Genomic DNA, 21,988 nt, shown 5'->3' on the forward strand with positions numbered 1-21,988 from the left:
TCTGAACGACCTCGAATTATATTCAACTCCAATGCCTGTGTAATACGAATACCCAGTGATGCAGTCAACTCTGCGTCTTCCGGTTCCGTCTCGAAGCCTTCTACGATTTCTTCGGTGTCAGTCCAAGAGGACTTTCGCGTGCGCAAACCATGGCCGAGGCACAATATCTACTTCAGCTATACGCTGTCACGCTCGATCGTTGAATACTGCGATGCGTAAACAACCTTTAGCATTGACTACGGCATGCGAAAGACAAGTCACAACTTTGGAGGCGTCGCTCTTCGACAGAGACCCCGTTACCCGAAAGCTTCCACATCGAAACCAACCTTTGACGTCACAAAACTATTTCAGCACGAGCCGAAATGCGCGCGGTTTCTGGAGTGGACGGAAGTCGAGCTCGAGTTATATGCCAACCTGGAACAGCCTTTTCAAGTTGGTAGGGAAGAAAGATAACAAGGCTCTGAAGCCAGACGACCTACCGAATCATGACGAGTTTAGTGACAACTCGTCTATTTTCAACAATCGGCGAACACTTGCAGCCAAGGCGGCATCTGAGCCTCGACTGCGCTGTACGGAAGTCGATGAGCATGGGAACGTAATCCTGGTGGACGGGGAATTTAAAAAGACCGAGCTCATTGCCAAGGTATGGGCGAATGTACAAACTTTGCGTAGGACGATGCTCATACTGCTTTTCTTCTAGTTTGGCTTGCTGCCCCGTGATTTGCGAAAGATTGATTCGTCAAACCTACCTCACATACTCATCCGTCCTTCGGCCATCCTACTCAATCTGCTTCATCTCAAGGTCTTGATCAAGCATGACAGAGTTCTTCTCTTCGATATTTACGGTTCTAAGACCTCATACCCTCAATCGGCCTTTATGTACGATCTGCAGGGGAAACTGCAGCAAAAGACCGCGCCAGGAAATGCCTCTCTCCCTTACGAGTTCCGTGCGCTGGAAGCCGTACTGACGTCGGTCACGTCTGAGCTGGAAGCCGACTTTGAAGCGGTGCGCGAACCCGTGATGCATATTCTTAGTGAACTCGAGGACGACATTGACAGACACAAGCTGCGAATGCTTCTCATCTTGTCCAAGCGGGTGAGCACTTTCGAACAAAAGGCCAAGCTTGTCAGGGATGCTATCGAAGACCTCCTTGAAGCGGATGATGATCTCGCAGATATGTATCTGACTGAGAAAACGCACGATCTGTACCGAGGAGTGGATGACCATACTGAAGTTGAAATGCTATTGGAGTCGTACCACAAGTTGACGGACGAAATCGTGCAGGAGGCTGGCAACCTTGTTTCTGGCATCCGAAACACGGAAGAAATGTAAGGACACCCTTGACTTAGTACCGCTCATATATCTGACAAGCGCAGCGTTCGTGCTATTCTAGATGCCAACCGCAACGCTCTCATGCTGCTTGACCTCAGGTTCAGCGTTGGAACATTGGGCTTGGCAATGGGAACATTCCTGGCTGGTCTTTACGGCATGAACCTGGAGAACTTTATCGAAGAGACTAACTGGGGCTTCGCTGGTGTCACCGGGGTCTCGGTTGTATTCTCGCTTATCGTATGCTGGTACGGCCTCACCAAGCTCCGCCGCGTACAGCGTATCAAGATGATGGACGATGAACGGCCGGCGATCGCTCGTGGACAGTCTTATTTCCCTGATGATCGCTCGGCGCTGGGACTCCTTGATAACAGGAACCGAGAGATGCTACGACGAATCAACATGCAGAAAGCCGTATCGCAGCAGAAAAAGAAGTGGTTGTAGGTGATGAGCTGGCAAGGCACAGACAAAGACGTGTTGGAATACAAGTTCCAAGAATAGATTTGGGTATTCCTGACTACCTATCGTGGCACAAATCAAGCCACCTGTATGAACTAGAGCATATTTACTAGAAACTAGATACCTACTCATCTCAATGAGGCTGGAGTTGAAGCGAAAGATACCCTAATGCAGACAGCAGACATCTTTTGACAGGCATTATCCATCGAGATATCCAAAAGCCTAATGCTACCCTACGAGAATGACGACCAACGAGAATACCTCAAATAAATTTTACGAACATCCTGTTTTCGTTCCGATGTCCAGGCTGGGGTCTGATCGCCGTTGTGACACAAATTCTCGTTTAAGTTGATTTCATCATGACATAGTGATGTCAGACGTTATTTCCTTTTTTGAGCCCTCCTTCAAACTAGTTTAACCAAATTTACACAATTGGACGAGATGTGACAAACGCAAGGTGGTGTCGCACCATCTGTAGGGGTAAGGGCGGGAAAATCAGCGGAGTCATTGCAGGGGATCATCGCGAAAGATCGATTTGCCTGACGTCGCGGCTGCAACCTTTTAATCAGAGCCGCAAAGGGCTACAGCGGCAGCGAATATTTCAGACCTTGTTTTCTTGGTGGATCAGCCACAAGCTGAACGTCATAATTCGCGACATAACCAATCAGTGACTAGCCATCGCTGTAGCCACAGCATTTGAGGCGCGGGTCATGAGGAAGTCTAAGATCGCAAACTGACGTCAGGAAATAACATGATGGAGGAAATGTCACAGTAGGTATGATCCAAGAAAATCACCCCTGCAAAAATCCCGATTGACAAGCAACGGTTTTCAGATATATAAGGCTGCGAGGACGTTGGAGCAGACGGAACTTTATTCCAACACATCAACAATAACAAACAACTACTACTCCTACAACATCTCATTAATCTTTACAAGACCATCTTGTGCAGCTACACAACAACACAACACAACCACCTAAACTCAACACTACACAAATCATCCAAAATGGGCGGTATCATGTCTTGCGTAGGTCACCACAGCCACATCTCTACCTTCAACAACACAAACTAACAACCTGTTTCACAGATTCGATCTTGCCTCCAGACCATTGGAGATGCAATCATGGCTGTTATCGGTGGTATCGGCCGCATCCTCCAGGCCATCATCGGCGCCGTCGTCCGCTTCTGCGGTATCATTGTCAGCTTCCTCACCTGCGGCTACTGCGGCAGCAAGGGTGGACGCACCAAGCGACGAACGGGCAACCACATGAGATCGACGAGAGTATAGAAGCTCCAACACTCCCTCTGAACGACGCCAAGGAATAGAGAAGCGCTTAATGATACCAATTTGAGAAGAGAGAAATAGGGAAGGAGGAAGAAGTGCGGATAATGATACACTGGCACATGGTGGAGGAGTTTTGCGACTGTCACGATAATGGCCGTATTTGGTTTCTTTTGTAATTCCTGCGATAGCATTAGGATACCCAATCCAAAGATCTTTCTGCGAATACTTGGTGCTGCTCCCTCGAAGTGATACTTTTGACTGTGATATAGCAATCCACTTAGTGACCCAATTTATTGAGTTAAGCATAAGGATAGGGTAAAATTGTCATTATGTTTGACTGTTATCCATCATCGCTAACGCCACAATTTCAGCGACTGCTTGGCACAAAGTACGTAGCAACTGTAAAATACGAGAGAAGGAGAAACCACGAATGCTTTATTAATTATATGTAAATAGGATATGATGCAACGCCTATCTCATTGGTTTAGTCATCCTCTTCCATCACATTACGGGTAAAGAACCCATGGATCTGACGCCCAGATGCCGCGCCTACCAGGGGCGTTAATTCTTGTACAGACATATTAGCAACCTCTCGAATACTCTCGGTTTTGAGCACCAAGTTCTTGATGTTTTGTGGTGTGACACCTGGCACAATGGCAAGCATATCTTGTGGTTCTTGGTTGAAAGCCTGCTCCTCAGCCCGGGTGTCCTTATCCAGACCGGCTCTGACAGCGGCGATCGGATCCGGCTCCTCTTCTTGGGTCTTGAGAGTCTCAAAGATCTCGGCGGTTTGATAGGGAGAAGAGGACCAGATGATGCGCAACTTGGGAAATGCTATGGTGAGTAGCACTAGTTTGGATTGTAGGTCGGATGACATGTTAGTTGGGGCAACACTGCTCAGGCTCCCAGAAAGATCGGCGAATGGCTCCAAAGTAAAGGACTTGTTCTGGTCAAACTCGATCAGAAGCATCACATTCTTGTAGTACTGGAACATCGTATCGGCCTGACTGTATAGCCTGCCATCCTTGAACGATGAGATCAGATCACTGATGGACTTGCGTTCCACACAGATATTCGGTGACAAGATGTAATCCCCAACCGTGAGCATACATGGGACTATGACCATGGAGCGACCGTGAAGGAGTGAAGGTAAAGAGGATCGGAATTCTCGTACGTCTACCACTACACGCGGTGGTTCAGCTGTTGCAGCCAGCCTTCCACCACCGGCAATTCGGGTATTAACGGTGCGGAGGAACGCCTCTTCAGGATCCTCTGTCGGGTCGACTGTCATGACAAGTGACATGCTTGCTCTTTCTTTGATAAGTTTTGTGAATGAATCTTTCTCTCGGCGGACAGATGACAAGTACTTCTGCTCCTCAACTGAGCTACCGTAATACATAAAGTATACCCTCACGTTCCTGTCGTTGTGCGAGGATCGGTATACTTCAACTCGACGAATGAAAGCGGCGTCAGGCTCGTACATGATGATGTAACGGGGCTTGGTTTCCTCGAGAACATGCTCATCCTGATCTCCGTCGTAGGCATGAACAACAACGAGATCTTGCATATCGTACATCTTGAAGTACTCTTCCATATTGTCAAGAGGATCAGATACAACCTCTTCTTTCTGCTGTGCTTCCTCTTCTGTGATCTGTACCTCCGCCATGAGATCAGCAACCTCTCCTGGCTTTTCGATATACTGCATGATACTGCCGTTCTCAGCGCGGCCCATGCTCGTACCGGCGTTGCCTCCACCGCGCACTCGCCGCCTCTTATTTGCAGGAGCTTTCCCGCCCCGCGATCCTCCAAAACCCGGGCGGGTGTCGGTAGCACAATTGAGAGCCTTTTGGTTTTCAGAAAAGAGAGTGGCGCTGATCTGAGCGAATTGCCTCTTCCATTTAAGGTAGTTTCGCAAGCGCCTTCGCATCATGAAAGCTGCAGAGGGCTTGTTTTCATCTTCCTCGTCCTCCCCTGCTCGCTTCTCCGTCTTGGGCTTAACGTGCATTGTCTGCAAGAAGTCTCGTAACTGGCGGCATGTATCGGTATTTGAACACATGACGAGAATGGTGCCATTGGAATCGTCTCGAACAGGAGGCTCAAAGTATAAGTCGCGGTCGATCTCCTCAAGGACCTCAGCCAGCAGTGCCCATTTAGGAAGCTCCTCAAGAACAGGTCTCAAGGAGTCGATATTATCTTCCCGAGCCGCATCCCTGGCGCTAGCAGAATAAACTCGTCGTCTTGCAGTGTCAAAAATGGTTTGGGCGGCGTCCAGAAAAAGCCACGGTGACTGGTTTTGTCGAGTCGACCCCGGTGGTGGAGAGTGAGCTGCATGTATGGTGTCAAGGTGTTGGAGGAAGGAAACAGCATCATACGATAAAATCGAATTGAGCATGCCCCTCAGTACCGTTAGATCGTTGACAATCTGTTTAGTCTTCCAACTTACACGATGCCAATTAGGATCGAGCTGTCGTCTTACGATGACGTCAAAGTTTTTAAGAAGTGCGCTGTCGAGATTCCAGTCGTCCATTTCCAGGCCACTGTTACCTTTCTTGAGCTCGTGAATGCTGACTTCAACACACTCCATGATTGCGGTCTGTATATCACGCATGGAGTCTGTCATGGGGACTTCGAGTTCTATAACCTCGGCTTTCTTCTTTCCTTCCAAGGATTGCGCAACTGTGACATGAAATCGGGGCCACAGCGAGGCTTTTCGAAGAAAAAGGTTTCTCATCATAGTAGCTAGAGGGGAGAAACCGGTCGTGAAAGGATCAGGATTATCAGAAAAGGCTTTTAGAAAACCAATTTTGTTCTTTTGGCGGTAAACTCTTAGGATGAAAGCTTCAAGGGATGTTGCGATGACACGATCGGCGCGGAGTACAACTAGACCTGTGATGGACTCGGGGTTGAGCAAACTTGTGAGGAGATCCACGACCAAGATGCGCGATGTGATGCTGAATATCCCCCCCTTGGTATACATCTTTTCTCTTGCACTGACGCTCTGGGAATCCGTGTTGACGACCGTCAAGCCACGCGCCTTGGGCGACATGCTGATGGCCGCATGCTCAGCCAATGCTTCTCCAATCCAGCCATTTTCTCGATCATCAGCGCCGACCACTACAATCAAATTGTTGCCAGCCGCGTCATAGGAGTGGAGGAGATTGTTGACAAGGCGCATTAGCCCAAGGCCGCGGGCAATCACGACAAGCTCATCTTCGGCGCGAAGCTCCTGAAATAAGCTCTGCTGGTATTCCTAGAACGAATTAGATAGATGCGATAGCAGGAAACCGTTGGCCAACATACAAGCGGCAGTGAAAGCTTCACTGGCTGGGGAGCATTGTTTGCAGACATGCGGGCCACCCAAGTATTGGTGCTGGCAGAGAAAGTGTTGTAAAGGAAGGGATGATGACCGTGAATGATGCATTGAAGATCTTAGTGGGGATCCCAAGCCATGGCGGGGAATGTCAAGTCGCAGCCATGAGACAGAGTATTCATGATATGTATGGAACGAATACTGATGATTATAAAACCAATATTTAACGAGCAAAAATCAATGAATGATAACTTGAAAATATATCATGCCGAAGACTGCCCGACCACGAAGCCCCGGTGGTAAGTTTAATCCAAGCTGCCAAGGTATCATCAGCCACCCTACTGGCGCAGCATGTGTATTATTACGGTCACAATTCCATCTATTCCATGGTAGTATCACATCTGGATATATGCTAGTAAAAACTACTGCAGAACATTTTGCAATGTTGTGCAGCTTGTCCTCGCGTGGAATGTTACTACTAACCACGACTGTTGATAATAACCTTGATTTCATGGTGGCTATCATGGCTATCTATGCCCGTCGTGCACACCTACAGCCAATATCACCACGTCATTCTCAAGATCCTGCAGAGTCCTACACAGTAACTAGGTAGTGGTCTCAATCGGCGGTTTTTGTAACACGAGAACCAATTAGAAACTGTACTTGATCTCTTGTGACACTTCCTCAGAGAGCTTGCGTTTCTACCCGTCGCAACTTGCGCCACAGAATAGTCTTACGTAGGGCGACGACGTCATCGGTCATGATAGGGCTGGTGACTACAAAAGGACGTTGATAACCCCGACTGCAGTATCCATTACGATCCCAGATCATATTAAATCAACAAAGAAAACTTGACTCCAACAGACCCTTTCTCTTTTACCGAAAACAACCTACAAAGCAAACTACCAAAATGACTGGCACCGAGCAACAGAAGGACGTAAGTCAGCCCAGCTACGCGCGAGCTTCAATACGGCGTCATGTAATACGGTACTGACCGTCTCCTCAAACAGGGCGAGAAGCAATTCTCCATTCAGCCCATCAAGGATGAAGCTAAGGACAAGGTCTCTGCCTTTAACGCTCACCCCGGACCCGCCATGCCCAAGGATATGCCTCAAGAAGAGGGTACCAAGGAGGAGCGCAAGGCTAAGATGGAGGCTCTCAACAAGAAATAAGCAGGTGACTTCTGCAACAGATGCTATTTCGCCGACATGATTGTATGACTAGATATGGGAACGGATTACTTTACGACTTAATACAACACAGCTAGACAGCTATTTGTAATTTGCATATGAACGTGTCCATTGTTGTCAAGTCGTGGTTTCATGCTCACATCATGGCACTGACCAACGGTAGCTTCAGAGGCCCCCACTGACATGTAGCCCGACACGCGGGCAGCTAGTTGGTTTCTAGTTGATTTCCATGCCACTGCGGCCTATACCCCCTTCTACTCCTCGGATCCGAGACAATGCTCTCTAGGTATGCAGTGGTTAATTATGAGACACCATCCAGATGCTGGAAGTACTTTGCTTACTGTAACAGCCCATTGACTTGATACACTTGCTGTAGTTGTCCTGAGTTCCTGTATTTGTAGTTAATCACTTTAGGTACCTGTTAATCAGTGAACAGCCAGGCCGACAGCCTCCATGTCTGTCTCCTTACATGCCCACTAAGCCATGCCCCTTATCAGCTCCACCAAAAGACAGCGGTTGACTTGCTAGGTAACCTCTGGCTGCCCAACTGCCCGCCTACTGCTGCCCTGCGAAATTTCTAGAACCTGGTAAGGTGGCTGGAGCGGTGAACAGTTCGATACCTGAAGCTTTGAGAGTTGACCGCTGCATTGCGCAGGACACCTTGGTCAGGTAGTGATAGAATGCCACAAGCACAAGCACAGTCACAGTCACAGTCATATAATTAGTAATTGTCGCCATAAAGTCAACGTTGCCCATTCCAAACAAGAGAACAAACCAAACCTGTCGTCTTTGTCATCTGCACGAAGACGTAGTTTGCCCCGCTTCGATTTGTGGCTGTGGTCAGCTTCTGCAAGTGCTACCTAGACCATTGTGGCTGGTCCTCGTCCGTCTTGGCCTGGAGTGGTCTCTTTACACATCATTCTAACCGACCGACCGCTGGCCCAGTCTGGTTCCGTTCCCCACGGACGAACACCTTTTGACGTGCGTGCGACGACTATCCGTGCTCACTCACCTACGCCATTCGAGAGGGATCCCTTACCACTCAAGCCCGGAAGCTCGGGCGCTCATACGCTCTCTTGGTAGAATACCTGCGAAACCTCTTAAACATTGCATTGCATTCTCACGCGAGCGCCAAGCGATTCTGAAAAGACACTGAAAGAGGAGAGACTTGCTTGACAAGCGCCACTCCCACTCCACGCGTTCAGCCGAGGCGACGACTGACGAATTCGTCTTACCCTTCGTTCATATCCTTCGTTACGACATCTTCGACACACTTGATATTACGACTCCGGTTCGTTCTACCTCTATTCGATTGCGACGCAGCAATGCCGTCCATTCTCAACGACGACGATAAGGATGCCGTCAAACGGTTCATTCCTAAACAGTCCAACAAGATCCAGGCCGTCGCTGTTGCTAGACTCTATGTCGCCTATCCCAATCGCTCAAAATGGACCTATACCGGGATACAGGGAGCCGTTGCGCTCGTCAATGATCTAGTTGGAAATACGTACTGGATCAAGATGGTCGATATCTCGGTATGCTCATGATGCAGTCTTGTGGCTACCATGCCACTCCTAACCATTGCTTGCTAACTCGCCCAGCCCACCAACCGAGGAGTGATTTGGGACCAGGAGATTTTCGACACATGGAACTACAACCAGGATCGAACTTTCTTTCATACCTTCGAACTCGAGGAATGCTTGGCTGGCCTGAGCTTTGTCGATGAGAAGGAGGCCAAGCAATTCAAAAAGAAAATGGACGAGCGAGAAAAGAACGCCAGTCGAGCCACAAAGGCAACGCCCTTCGGAGGAGGAGCACAACCATCTCATAAGCATGGATTGCTGGGAGGATTGTTCAGCCATCGCCATTCTACCCATCATCCTACAGGCCCGACACCGCCGGAGTCTCCACGAATGCCCGCAAATTCTATTCAACATCACGTCATTAACTCGACGCCCAATCTCAATGGCCACAGACATTCGGAGTTTTCTCTTTTGGATGCCTTTGATCCCCTTTGGCGTGAGCACTTTGGAGCGGATCTTCAGGACAAGGGTTTGACAGATGACTTCATTAAGGAGAACCAGGAGTTCATCGTCGACTTCTTGAGGGAGGAGCAACAGAAGGCTTCTCGACCTCACTCAACACCACCACCTCCACCAGCGCCAGCTTCACCTGCCAATGGTAATGATGGACGAAACTCTCGAGCTCCACCACCGCCTCCTCCTCCGCCGTCTGCTGGCCGTTCTCAAGATGGACCTCCTGCGCCACCGGCCCCGAGAAAAGGCGGACCCCCACCTCCTCCGGCCCCGAGACGATCTGGCAAGGCCGAGACTGCGCCTGAGCGAGCACCGTCACCTCCTCGACCCAAGTTTGGCGTGCCCCCGCCATTGGCAGATGCAGGCAAGTTCGCTCACTCTGAGCCCCCCCGAGCTGTTCCAGCAACACCCAACCCTGGACCACCACCTCCTCCTCGACCAGCAAAGACTCCAATGGACTCGACGAAGAACGAGAGTCATAGGTTTGGAGTCCCTCCTCCTTTCCCTGGCTCAAGGGTACCCCCGCCAACACCCAGCCGTGGATCGGTTCCTCCTCCACCTCCTCCGCGCAGCGAACCCCCCGCAGTTCTTCCTCCGCCTCTGCCTCCAAAGGTGCCAACAAGCTCAGCTCCACCACTACCGCCTCCAAGCACCCGGCCTGTACCTCCTCCCCCAGCCGCGAGCTCCCACCCTCCAGCTCCTCCACCATTGCCTCCAATAACAAATGGCGCACCTCCTCCTCCTCCACCACCTCCTCCTATGCCACTAAGCAGCAGTGCTCCTCCTCCTCCACCTCCTCCGCCACCTCCAGGAGGTCTCGGAGCTCCTCCTCCTCCTCCTCCTCCTCCCATGCCCCCAAGCGGCGGTGCTCCTCCTCCACCACCTCCAGGAGGTCTTGGAGCTCCTCCTCCTCCTCCTCCTCCCATGCCTCCTGGTGGCGGCGCCCCTGCTCCCCCCGCTGCAGGAGACCCTAGTCGCTCTGCTGTGCTGGCAGGCATTCAACAAGCTGGCGGTATTCACTCTCTCAAGAAGGTTGATCGCACGCAGATTCGCGATCGTAGTGGTGCTCAAGTTGGTGGTAGCGACGTTGGCGGAAACAGTGCTACAGCCTCAGCTGTTAGTGCTTCAGGCGGTGGCGGTGGCATGGCTGATGCTCTTGCGGCGGCGCTGCAGAAGAGAAAGGAAAAGGTGTCGAAGAGTGGTAAGTTTCGCTACCAATTCTATACTGATCAAGAAGACAGTGCTAACCCTAGTCTAGATGATGAAAGCGATAACGACGATTGGTAAGGCAGGTTACAAAACTGCAAACCTTAAGAGAAGGAAGAAGAGAACTAGCAAGCAAAGCCCGCAAGACCTCCTCGATCCGGTGTTGATAACGCACGCGTGTTCGGATAGTGGTAGTGATTTCAGATCATTCAGTCGCAGGCGTTTTCTCGGCCGCGGACTGACGCAGTTTTTCAAGCCTCTACGTATTCAAAAAGCTAACGTGCGTCTATACCCATCGTAAATACTGGCACGGCAAGGTGCGGCGGTTATGGTTTCAAGGAAAAGCTTGCATGGTGTTGGGGAGTTGTCCAAGGTCACCAGATTGAGAGAATAAAGAACACAGCAGACAATGTTGTCATTGTTTTGATCACAACCTGGATGTAGCGAAAGCATGAAAAAAATATTGATAAAAGAATTGTGTGCATTTTCTTGTCTTGTCTAAGTAACCCTGTGCTTTTGAGACGAATGCGATGATCATGACGCGTTAAGAAAAAAACCATGCTCGTCCAGTAAAACTACCTTAATAACAGACCAAGACAGAAAACTCAAACGTGATATTGTAAATCGACAAGAGAGCGACACGCCATGACGTCCCTCCCACCATGGCTGCCTATGACTCCACAGCAACTACTGTCGTGGGACCCGACGCACAGAGTTTTAGTGCTCGGCTCCGGGTTTGAGAGAGAAGACAGTATCAACAACGCCAGCCGAGGAACGCGTAAAGCATCCGGGACCAGGTCGGGGGCTCGGTGGAGAGAGAATGGGATTTGGTGATTCCAGGAAGGAGCTTAAATGTCGTCAATGTCGACCTCCTTCTTGCCAGCAGCACCATCGTCAGAGTCTTCGTCTGAGTCAGCGTCGCCGAACTCGAAGTAGGCTTCGCCATCCTCGCCCTGTCCGAATGAATCGGTCTCGTTGATCTTGGCGTTCTCGGGAAGCTCGCCGTAGGACTTGAGGGTACGGGCTTCGTCGGCAGTGTACTTGAGAATGACATCGCCCTTGTTGTCCTGGAAGTCTCGAAGAGACAGGAGGATAATATCACCCTGGTTAATCCAGACCTTCTTTCGCATCTTTCCACGAATCTACAATAGAGGTTAGCATGGTGCGGTAGGGAAGGAGTGCTAGCTACGAGTCTGTTGCGGAACATTTTGGCGGGAGCGGAGATTCGGGTTACTCACGTTGGCGAGACGCTTGCTGCCGTCAAAGCACAGAGCCTCGAGACGACCGTTTCCAAGCATCTTAATCACTTGGGCGTACTCTTGACCATCCTCCTTGAAGGTGAGCTCTCGGCGCTGGTCATCGTTCTCCTTGGTACCACGTCTGCGGTTCTTTCCACCCTGTAGAATTGTTAGCGATTGTTTCTTTGTTATTACGGTAGAGCTTGGGCAACGATAGTGGGGGCGGGGCAGCGATCGCACGCGTGGAAATGCGACCCAGGAAAAGAGAGAGGAAGCGAGAATACGACGACGATATGAGTGATAATGGGTCGCTTACCTTTCCCTTGTTCTTAGGCATGTTGGCGGTTTATGCTTTTTGGGTTTGGTGAAGGAGAGAGGTTTTGGTGGGGAGAGAAGAAAGCTGGTGATGATGTTGTAGTGTCGTTGATGGGCCTTGGACAGAAAGTGGATTTTTCCTCAAGTTAACTACCTACTCTGCTGACTGAGGAAGATTGGGTTGGGCAAGGGAAAATGGGGCAACTGGCTTGTGATTTATGTACTAGTCCACTATGAGTCAAAGTGTGGCGGCTGAGTGGTTTAACGATACTTTGAAGACACGGCAAACACGCTCAAGAAAAAAGGTATATCTCGTTACCATACAGACTAAAAGACGATCTGCGAAAAGTTTTGTTCAACGACCTGCTGCCAATGTCAAGTTGAATCCAACAGCTATTATCGAGATAGTAACAATGAATACATGAGAATCTCTCCCTACAATCAGTGAGATCTTAATCATTTTACTGCATTCACTTATAGTCACTACTGAACACTGTCTCTCCTCCTATGCTTCCAGCGCCAATTTTTCCGATACCACTGTCACTGAGGTTGTCGACCTAATGCACTGCCACATGTGGCGTCATCGGTGGACATCTGGAAATCGCACGGACGGGCCCTCAGGCGTCATGTACCTAGATTGCGATAGTTCGTTTTGTAAACTTCCACTCTGCTGACGCATTATCTTACGACTTAATATCGATACCTCTCCGAGACTTCTGTTTTATCACCGCGACCACAAGCAGAACATGATAAAAAACTCTACTTTCCCGCAATCATCATGTCAATAGCACGAACGTCTTCAGTCTGCAGGTATCAACGGTCGATGCCCTTACCCATATGCCGTTCCTACTCTTCCACAACGAAAGATGCGCTTGATAAACGGAAACCAAAATCGCGCCAGGCCCAATCGACTGCAAATGTACGAACGCATCCACAAAAACACGGGCAAGAAAAGAAAGCGAAACGATACAAAATGTTCGTACCACAACAAGCATCCCACTCTCATATCTCATCTTCAAACCGATTATACACCACACCAGAAGTATGGTCATTCCTCCAGGAGACAGGTATCGAGTATGATAATTCCAAGGCTGAAGGCCTGGACTTGGGCTCTGATACCCAACAAATCCGCGCTCTCTTCGGCTGCCAAATTCAGTACGGGCCTCTTTACATATTACATCCATTTGACCTACAACATCTAAGGCCTGGAGGGTCCTCAATGCTACCCGTAGTCATGTCGAAGTACCGACAAAAGTTGGAAGAGGAACCACTGTGGGTGTACACGACATCCCACGGCGATCATGCTATTGTGAAAAGCTTAATAGCGAAGAGGTTATCGGGAGCTGTTTGGAGGGCAGCAAAAGACTTGGGGTTTTCCATGGATGGCCCAAAAGGGACTGTCATGATAAAGATATTCGACGTGTTGCGTGTCAGTCAAGCTCCAGCCCACATTCTCGGGGAAGCGGTAGCAAAGGCAGTGCAGAGAAGGTGGCAGCAACACTTGCGTCAAATCGCCAAGAAGACAGGATCGCCGACGGCTTCGGAGAAAAAAACGGTAGGCATTCTTTGATGTCGAAAACCCGAGGCTTCTTCTATCCAGGACTTGTTGAGTGAGCCCTGGATATGGACCCGAAAGTATTGAAGGGGACAATGACTGTTATGAAGAAAAGCTTGCTAGCCGGAGTTATGGTTGAGAATTTGGTGTATATTATGGAAACTTTGATACCAATGCCTTGTGCTATGCTGTGAAAGATACAGCAGATCTCCGTTTATGTTTAGAACATTTTCACTGCTCATATCGGATTATTCAATTAAACTTCATTCCTTTGATGCAGGGATACAATAATGGCTTCAAGTATCTACTATGTAATATAGCATCCATGTCTGGGCTAAATTGAGAATACGTACTGTAGCTTGATAAGGGGCGGCACACTTGATACATACATACAACACTTCCATGGAAGTGTGCACGATAAAAGCTTTCTTCTAACGTAACTAGCTCCAGGTCCCTAGGATAGCCAAAAGCTTGACTGTTGATAACCCGCGGAAGAGACGAAATCATTAAGTCAAATTACTGGTATCAAGGCCTGCTTTTTGCTCATCTATTTCTTACACTACATTCTAAATTAGCGATAGAATTCCCGGGCAATGCTAGCTGGAGAGCCTCACAAGGGGTATAAGCTTTATTAGAGACCTAAAATACAGGGGCTATTCACCCCTCAGGAGCCCGTTGTTCCTGCTTGGCCACGCGCGGTTCCGTGCCTAAGCCCGGGCACGCCAAACCCCTCGAGCTCTTTGTCCTTGGTTTGAGTGGCTTCCATTGGATGTACCTACCTAGGTAGGTGCCATACGAATACAGCTGCCCCAGAGATTCCACGTCAACGTTCTTACCATTATCACCAACCTCCCTTGCTTCTCCTCTACAGCATCTTCCTCAGCGCAGGAAGACAGCGGAGACATACTTTACAGTTGTCTATCTTTACAATTCCTCCTAATCGAAGATATCCTTGTTTCACTTCCATTGCGCTCGCGTGTTCTCCTAGAACCTGTCCCTGTCACCACTCTAATTCGTCCCCTGCGACTTAAGCTGCGATGCTTGTTTCTCTCACTGTCGGCAAGGTCGATGCCGGCGTTACTGTCCTTTTGACACCGGACAAGCGCCTGGTAAGCTACACCCGAAACGCTCACTTGGGTATCTGCTAATATGACATGTCTTGTGCTTGTAGATCGAGTTTCCTTCTATCCTTCTCCCCCCCAATATCTCCTCCGGCAGCATCGTTGACATCAACGTCTCGCAAAACGCAACCAAAGAAGACGCCGCCGATCGTGCATTCCGTGCTCTTCAAGACAGCATTTACAATTCGTTTGGTGCTTCCGAGCCTACGACCCCCGTGCTGCGCTGCCGCAATGCTACTCAGACTTCGGTTGTCCTGGAATGGGATCCTATCCAGCTTGCTACCGCTGACCTCATCTCTCTGAGCCTCTATCGAAATGGCCAGAAGGCCGGAAACATTCCCCGCCCATTGCAAATGCATAGCACAAAGATCAGTGGCCTTGCTGTCGACACCGAGTACACCTTCCACCTGGTTCTACGCACGAGCGCAGGTACCTATGTCAGCGAGCGCGTACCGGTGCGCACACACAAGATGACAGACTTGAGAGGTATCACCATTACCACTGGTATACTACCAAGCTCTGTCAAGGATAATCTGACGAAGGCGGTCGAGCGCATTGGAGCCAAGCTTGTGGATGGAGTCCGCATTGATACGACGCATTTCGTCACAACTGAGGGTCGTGGACAGCAATGGGAGAAGGCTGTCGAGAGTAACATTCCTGTTGTACGTCCCGAATGGGTAGAGGCCTGTGAAAAGGGCGGCCGTATTCTGGGCGTCACAAAGTTCTACCTTGATGCAATGAAACCTGGCCCCCCAGCAGAGGAGTCTACACCACCACCACCACCACCACCACCCGAGAAGGAGGAGAAGAGCTTGCCCGTGCCGCCCAGCCAGAACGGCGAGTCGGCTTCGCGATCAGAGGAGAAGCTGGACGACAAGACACAGGAGAAGGAAGAGAATGAAAAGAAGGAGATGGAGGAACTCCAGGAGAACGGCGAGAAGAAGAACTCAAGCGACAGCAGCAGTGAAGACGATGACGATGTGGAGGTCGAACAGAAGGCCATGAAGTCGCCGCAAGAGGAACAAAAGGTACGGTTCGAGGACAAAGAAGAACAGAAGGTTGCTCTGCGACCAGCCAGTAATGGGGAATCGGCCAAAGCTGAGCAGGATAATAAGCAAGAAAAGTCGGAGGATGATTCAGAGGACGAAACGACCGCAAAGACTGCACCAACACCTGATGGAGCATCTTTCCAAGAAGTCGAGCTATAGACGAAGAGACTTGATGGTTTATTGATGCGACTTGACTTTTGGTTTTGAATGTATACTCTATCAGATAGCGCGCGGCTGTGTCCAGCTGTTTATTGTCTCATATATGACTATGTTCGGTTATGTAGGTCGGCCAGGGCTGGGGGTAACGGCACAGCAGATGTTGATTTAATCTATTATTATTCTCATGACTGCTACAAGTCCTCGTTGTCTGCTTGATTCCGTCGAAATTGCAACTCTACTGTCATGTCTCATCTATGGGAGAATCTCCTTGTAGTCCCAATCCCAGCATTTCCCTCGTCCATCCAGTGTCGTGCCTGTCGCGACACTAACAAGCCTGTCTACCGCAAACTCTGGACTGAATAGCTTATCTGCTTTGGTGCTACTCCAGAAGTCTTTGCTCAGATCCGTCTTGACTGTTCCTGGGTGATAAGCAATAGAAATTGCCCTGTCACCACTTCGCCCCTTTAAGAAAATATCGTAACTTTTGCTCACACTGATGACACCTGCTTTGCTTGCTCGGTACGAGAACCAACCTCCAGCTCTGTTGTCCGAGATAGAACCCACGCGAGCAGCCATGCTGAGCCATACAGAGTGTGGTGGCATCCTGACCTCGTCACTCTCTGGACTCTGTTCCAGCTTGGTGGAGCGTCTGGGGAGGAATTGATCAAAGTGCTTGATGAGAAGAAGGGGGCCAACTGTGTTGACGCGGAACTGCTCCAGACTGGCATCGGCGTCGATTTGACTAGGGTTCTTCTCGGGTTTAAGGATACCGGGGACGGCGCATGCAAGACGAAGGTGATGTTTGTCGGTAGGGAACAGCTCCGTGGCCCTCGATGCAGCGTCGCTTAGAGATTTGTCGTCTGTGACATCTGCATGGACTATTGAGAGGCGTTTGGCAAGATTGTCTTTCTCGGGGAGGCCCTCGAGAAGTGCTCTTTTTACATCTTCTGGGTCGTGGCGGAGACGGGCCGTTGCGAGAATAGGAAGGGATGTCTTTTGGAGGAGATGGCGAGTAAGAGCATAGCCAATACCTCTGGTTGAAGGTGAGACAAAAATCCATGGTTTGCTCATTTTCTGTGTTGGTAGGTATGAAAATACGTTCGTATATGACTTGGAACTCTTCAAAGATTGATCACCGAAAGTAAATGAGGTAAAGTAATTTATTTATTGGATAATTCATAGATGTTCACGATGGCATATTTGGATTCTGTCCCAATCGCACAACTTCTTGGCAGCTCATCTTTTCAATGATGCATAGACCTACTAATGAGACGTCCCCGGAAGGTTGAGAATATCCCCGAACACGCCAAATACGTCATGCAAGGTCAAGATCTCAGTCGCGCGGGCCCCGATCTACTTGCAGATGCTTGATACCCAATTGGGCATAACCAAGAGCTCATTCTCCAACCCAACCTTCAATAGTTTCTAGAGTGTATAAAGTTGAAGCTTAGAGAACGCGGCTGTTTGGGGCGTTAATGCCTTGAGCATATGAGCGAGCTTGTTATGCGTTGACCGTTGAACTAAGCAAGGTAGTTGGTTCCTGGTCGAATACCACAATTTACTAACTTCACAGGAGATGATTGACAACAGTATAACTAAATTGATTATATAAATAAGACAAATAACTAATGGCAAAAATGATGCTCTAGAGTGATTCGTAAGAGGCGTTAAATAGGAAAGCGCACGTCGAGTGCATAACAGGTAGGTATGCTATATAAAATGTTGAAATGTTTTCAAGTCCAAACGCTTCGCTCCATTTTCTTCGAACAAACCAAATAAATCCCACTGCATATAAATGCAAAATCTTAAAATCCGTCCCATATGATTAGATAATACCCCTATCCTCTCGTTTGACGTTTGACTAACGGGAGAGCGATTGCAGCAATACCTCGTCGTCCATTCCCAATGATCGTGCTTCAAAGCTCAGTCGAGATCGTCCAGCCAATTCCCTCATGAGAGGTTCAATGGTATCGAATCCGCTCATGTCGTCACTGATGCTCCCAGCTTCAAGCTCCTCCCTTGTCCTCACAAGTTGCTCCAGGAATTCTCGCTCCGATGTGCCTGCCCTGGTCATCATCCGACCTCGACTCGATGGCCTAATCGGCGATGGCTTTGGCGATTTTGATTTGTCATCGTCGTCAGAGACCCATCCCTGTGCTTTGCTGGTCTTATCATCCTGAGAGCTGGCAAGTGTGCGATTGAGGTTGTCTAGTACTGGCACAAGCGCTCGTAGCCATACGTCTCCGTTGCGCTCTAGTCGTCGAACACGGCGTTCCATCTCCCTGATACGGTACTCCCGGTATGCTTCGTATCGTCGAAGAACCTCTGCGCCAGTTGTCTTGTCATCATTTTCGTCTCGGCCTGTAGTCGCTCTTCTCGCTCTGGGTTGGGGGCTGCTGCTGGATGCCGCTTCTTTACGCTTGCGCTCAATATCTCGTGCGGCGTTCCATTCCCGACGTCGAGAGAGAGAGGTTCGGTCTTGAGACCTCTGCTCGTGAATTGGCGATGATCGAGCTGACTGAGGCGGTGTTGGAGATCCGTTCATGTAAGAAACGGGAGAGGGTGGAATTGGCCGGCTGGCTGTGTCTTCGTCTCCAATCAGGAAGCTGACTCCACCCGATTTGGATTTTGAGAGAGGCTTGATGGTTTCGGAATCCGCGCTATCCCTCTTCTCGGGAAAGGTGCTGATGCTAGTTGGTGGAGGAGGCGATGGCGTAACGTTTGCGACGACCATAATAGGACAGATGCTCTGTCTCTGGGGTGATTTTAAAGGGACAGGCGGGGGCTCATCTGCATCATCCTCAGGCATCTCCTTAATGGTATCTTGGTCAGATTCCTGCTTGGGTTCTGGCGTAATGACCAGCATACTGCGTCGCTTCAAAGAAGCAGCTTCAAGGTCCCTCTTCTTCTTGTCCTTTACTTTGTCGCGACGATTTTGGGGTGATTTGGACGACGAAGAGGGTGACTCCTCGCTACCTTTTTGGGTAGAATAGTCCCGAGATACACGAAGCGGGCTTTTCGTGATGATAGTAACATGATGTTCACCAGACTGCTTGGTTGGTGGTTGTATACGCGACTCTCTGGCTGCAACAGACTTCGCCTCGACTGGCCTGGCCTCTGCAACCACAGGGTCGTTGTCGCTGGTAGTCATGATGCTTTTAGAGAGTGAATGCTGGTAGGATCCGTCTCGGGAGACAGGACGGGCAGATGAAGTAGATTCTGACTTGATATCCGTCGTTACTGGCTGAGACATCATGGTGTCGATCGACAGGTCACCGAGATGTACGAAGCGACCCCCTGCTGAGTTAGAGTTTCGTGACGGAGCTCGTTCATGCTGAGTCGGGTTCGCTGTGGACGTATTGCCTTGCTCATGGTTTTGAAATCCTCGGGACTGCTCGTTAGCTTGTCTGACCTGCTCCGAGGAGACGACCCTTGGAGGAGGTGTCGCCATAACGTTCGAGTGCTCTGGTGACCTTGTCTGGTTGCTGCTATTAATAGTCCCTGGATGAAATCGTCCTCCAGTTGTGGTATTCGAAAATCCTTGGGGTACTGAAGACAGAAGGGGCTGAGAATTTGCTGGGCTCACTGAAGGACTCGTCTCCCGATCCTCTTTGACGGTGCGCAATACTGTCACGACACCCTTGTCGTTCACGACGGCTCTCGTGGGACCGTACTGGGAACTAAGGGGTCTGGCGTTTCTTTGCTGGTAAACAGGATACTGAGACCTAGGTGTTCGACCAAATGGCGAGGCGTCCAAGGGGATAGATATTGCGATATGCCTGTGTCCCCCTATCGTGGTGCCTGAGACAGCTGAGTCTGGGAGGCGAATTGTCTGAGGCGACTTGGAAAATGATTTGCTTCTCTTGCCTAGCTTCCGTAGCCTGTACCATCGCCCCCTGTCTTCGGGGGAGATATCGTCAGGGATAGACATGAAGTTACCAGACGGCGGGCTGTGATTCCTCAGGAAGTCAATTAGCTCTGCAATGCCATCATGCGGTTCGCCGTCATCTTCCTTCTCGCCGACAAAAGTGTCGTCGTTGAATCGCACGTCCTGGTCCTGACTGGGTCGGGCAGACAGGTTTGACGCAGACTTTGCTCTTGGCCGGGTACGTGCTTGTACTTGGAACTGGGAGCTCGAGCGCGGCAGATTCTGGTACGAACGTCGGTTCAGCCTCTTGGAGCCAGATGCAGACGCATAATCAGATGCAGATGGAGAAGAAAAACCCGGAGGGACTGTGCGAGGATAGGAAGCGCCATTGCCCGACGTGACAGAGGCCTCAGGATCGAGGCCAGTAACTTGAGCCATGCCGGGCCAACAATCAATGAAACATGGGTCTAGATAATCGATTGCTTGATTGTTTGATTTGATTTGGTTTTGTTTGTTTGTCTAGGCGCTCTTGCCAAACGATGCACTCGCATCCATGGAGAGACAAGACGATGACCTATAGTATTGTGTCAGCATGGATGTGTGCAAAAGAAGGAAGAAGAAGAAAAAAGATCCTGGTTCAGCTGGCCTTACGTACGTGCAGTATGGTCTCTGCTATTGGGGCTTTTGTCGTGTCCTTCCTCCTCTGGGGGGATAGGGAAACGGGAGAATGCAGACGGGAGAATGCGTGATAGTGGAGATGAGCAGGTAACCTGTGTCACTTGGAGATCGTATAATAGACAGACAATGATGAACTAGAAAGCCACAAGGAGGTATTTCGGTACTCTGTGACTAGAAATGAAGGGCGAAGCTTATGACAAAGATGAAGAAGTTGAGAAGTGATTGTGTTGCAAAAAGAAAAGAAAGAGGCTACCTTGGTAATAAATTAACTGCAAGACTGGGGGAGTGACGCCTCGTTATGCCCACGTCCCATAACTTAATCCCATCTTTGTTAGTCTTTCACATCCATATCCATGTCACGGCTCAGCCCAGCATAACACAGTCCACTCTAATCCAACCCAATTCAGAATCAGGGCCCTTCTTTTCTTCCTCTCAGGCCCCTCACAAGACAAACAGAAAAATGCCGTCACTCCCTGTAGAACCCTGGACAGCCACCAAAGGCCAAGATTGCCGCTATTACCTCTAGCTTTGGGTCCAATGTTAATTATTCCATTTAATGGATGGGAGGAGGCGGAAACCCTTTGGCCAAACTCTCCAATCAGGGTCGCTCTGTCAGAAGGGAGATCGTCTCCTTTGTTCTAAGCCCAGCTAATCTCTGTCGTTATTCTCGTTCCTTTTTCTGTCCCTTCTGAAGGTTGCAATGACGAAGGAAACGAAGCCAGGTCGCCCGGCTATTCGGGTTACGACCATGATCAGCGTCTGCACAGTACCTGGAGTTGATTACTTTTACTATACATAGGTACAAATCCACTCAACGTACTCTGTAAACTACCTAGGTAGTTTCCTGCCTAGGTAGTCGTATTTGCTTTGGAGATCTCATTTTCCAGCCCCATGTCTAGCCCCATTCCTATCACATTTGCTTCTTTTTGCTTCTTCTCTGCCCCCTCGATGAATTATAGATCTATGCATTAAGAATGTCTCTTTATCCCACCACTGCAAGACATTACTGTTAAAGCAAAGTCTTAAACCCCAGCCTCTTCCATAAACTTTATCTATTTATCAAGAAAAAGCAAGGTGAAGTCAGTACTGTCGTCACCGCTAAACTGTGAGTAAATCGTGGTGGAACTGCTGGGTCGTGTGAACAGACACAATGTGAAAAAGATTGGCCAGTGCGGAAACAACAACAACC

General features: G+C 49.5%; 9 protein-coding genes across 9 annotated transcripts; 5 read left to right on the forward strand and 4 right to left on the reverse strand.

Moving 5' to 3' along the window:
• Positions 1-58: 58 nt before the first annotated feature.
• Positions 59-1,774, forward strand: FSST1_009268 (CorA family magnesium transporter; the record flags this gene model as incomplete). Its single annotated transcript, XM_083226227.1, has 3 exons — positions 59-643; positions 701-1,329; positions 1,378-1,774. 3 exons carry the CDS (start codon positions 59-61, stop codon positions 1,772-1,774), a joined length of 1,611 nt encoding a protein of 536 aa, XP_083085229.1.
• A 1,021-nt stretch (positions 1,775-2,795) lies between these two features.
• Positions 2,796-3,077, forward strand: FSST1_009269 (uncharacterized protein; the record flags this gene model as incomplete). The annotated part of the gene is made up of 2 exons (XM_083226229.1): positions 2,796-2,816; positions 2,877-3,077. The coding sequence occupies 2 exons, from the start codon at positions 2,796-2,798 to the stop codon at positions 3,075-3,077; spliced, it is 222 nt and encodes a 73-aa protein (XP_083085230.1).
• Positions 3,078-3,558: 481 nt separating this feature from the next.
• FSST1_009270 (ssDNA endodeoxyribonuclease RAD1) lies at positions 3,559-6,422 on the reverse strand (the record flags this gene model as incomplete). Its single annotated transcript, XM_083226230.1, has 2 exons — positions 3,559-6,324; positions 6,375-6,422. 2 exons carry the CDS (start codon positions 6,420-6,422, stop codon positions 3,559-3,561), a joined length of 2,814 nt encoding a protein of 937 aa, XP_083085231.1.
• An 872-nt stretch (positions 6,423-7,294) lies between these two features.
• Positions 7,295-7,556, forward strand: FSST1_009271 (uncharacterized protein; the record flags this gene model as incomplete). Its single annotated transcript, XM_083223889.1, has 2 exons — positions 7,295-7,321; positions 7,395-7,556. 2 exons carry the CDS (start codon positions 7,295-7,297, stop codon positions 7,554-7,556), a joined length of 189 nt encoding a protein of 62 aa, XP_083085232.1.
• Positions 7,557-8,899: 1,343 nt separating this feature from the next.
• Positions 8,900-10,897, forward strand: FSST1_009272 (WASP family protein; the record flags this gene model as incomplete). The annotated part of the gene is made up of 3 exons (XM_083226231.1): positions 8,900-9,109; positions 9,176-10,811; positions 10,869-10,897. The coding sequence occupies 3 exons, from the start codon at positions 8,900-8,902 to the stop codon at positions 10,895-10,897; spliced, it is 1,875 nt and encodes a 624-aa protein (XP_083085233.1).
• Positions 10,898-11,664: 767 nt separating this feature from the next.
• On the reverse strand, positions 11,665-12,391 carry FSST1_009273 (translation initiation complex factor eIF1A; the record flags this gene model as incomplete). Its single annotated transcript, XM_083226232.1, has 3 exons — positions 11,665-11,958; positions 12,055-12,213; positions 12,371-12,391. 3 exons carry the CDS (start codon positions 12,389-12,391, stop codon positions 11,665-11,667), a joined length of 474 nt encoding a protein of 157 aa, XP_083085234.1.
• Positions 12,392-14,961: 2,570 nt separating this feature from the next.
• FSST1_009274 (uncharacterized protein) lies at positions 14,962-16,253 on the forward strand (the record flags this gene model as incomplete). The annotated part of the gene is made up of 2 exons (XM_083226233.1): positions 14,962-15,033; positions 15,096-16,253. 2 exons carry the CDS (start codon positions 14,962-14,964, stop codon positions 16,251-16,253), a joined length of 1,230 nt encoding a protein of 409 aa, XP_083085235.1.
• Positions 16,254-16,505: 252 nt separating this feature from the next.
• FSST1_009275 (uncharacterized protein) lies at positions 16,506-17,324 on the reverse strand (the record flags this gene model as incomplete). Its single annotated transcript, XM_083226234.1, has 1 exon — positions 16,506-17,324. The coding sequence occupies one exon, from the start codon at positions 17,322-17,324 to the stop codon at positions 16,506-16,508; it is 819 nt and encodes a 272-aa protein (XP_083085236.1).
• Positions 17,325-18,114: 790 nt separating this feature from the next.
• Positions 18,115-20,559, reverse strand: FSST1_009276 (uncharacterized protein; the record flags this gene model as incomplete). Its single annotated transcript, XM_083226235.1, has 1 exon — positions 18,115-20,559. One exon carries the CDS (start codon positions 20,557-20,559, stop codon positions 18,115-18,117), a length of 2,445 nt encoding a protein of 814 aa, XP_083085237.1.
• Positions 20,560-21,988: the final 1,429 nt, after the last annotated feature.

This window comes from Fusarium sambucinum, chromosome II, assembly GCF_050947815.1.
Source record: "Fusarium sambucinum isolate potato_lamoka chromosome II, whole genome shotgun sequence".
Classification (NCBI taxonomy): Eukaryota; Fungi; Ascomycota; class Sordariomycetes; order Hypocreales; family Nectriaceae; genus Fusarium; species Fusarium sambucinum.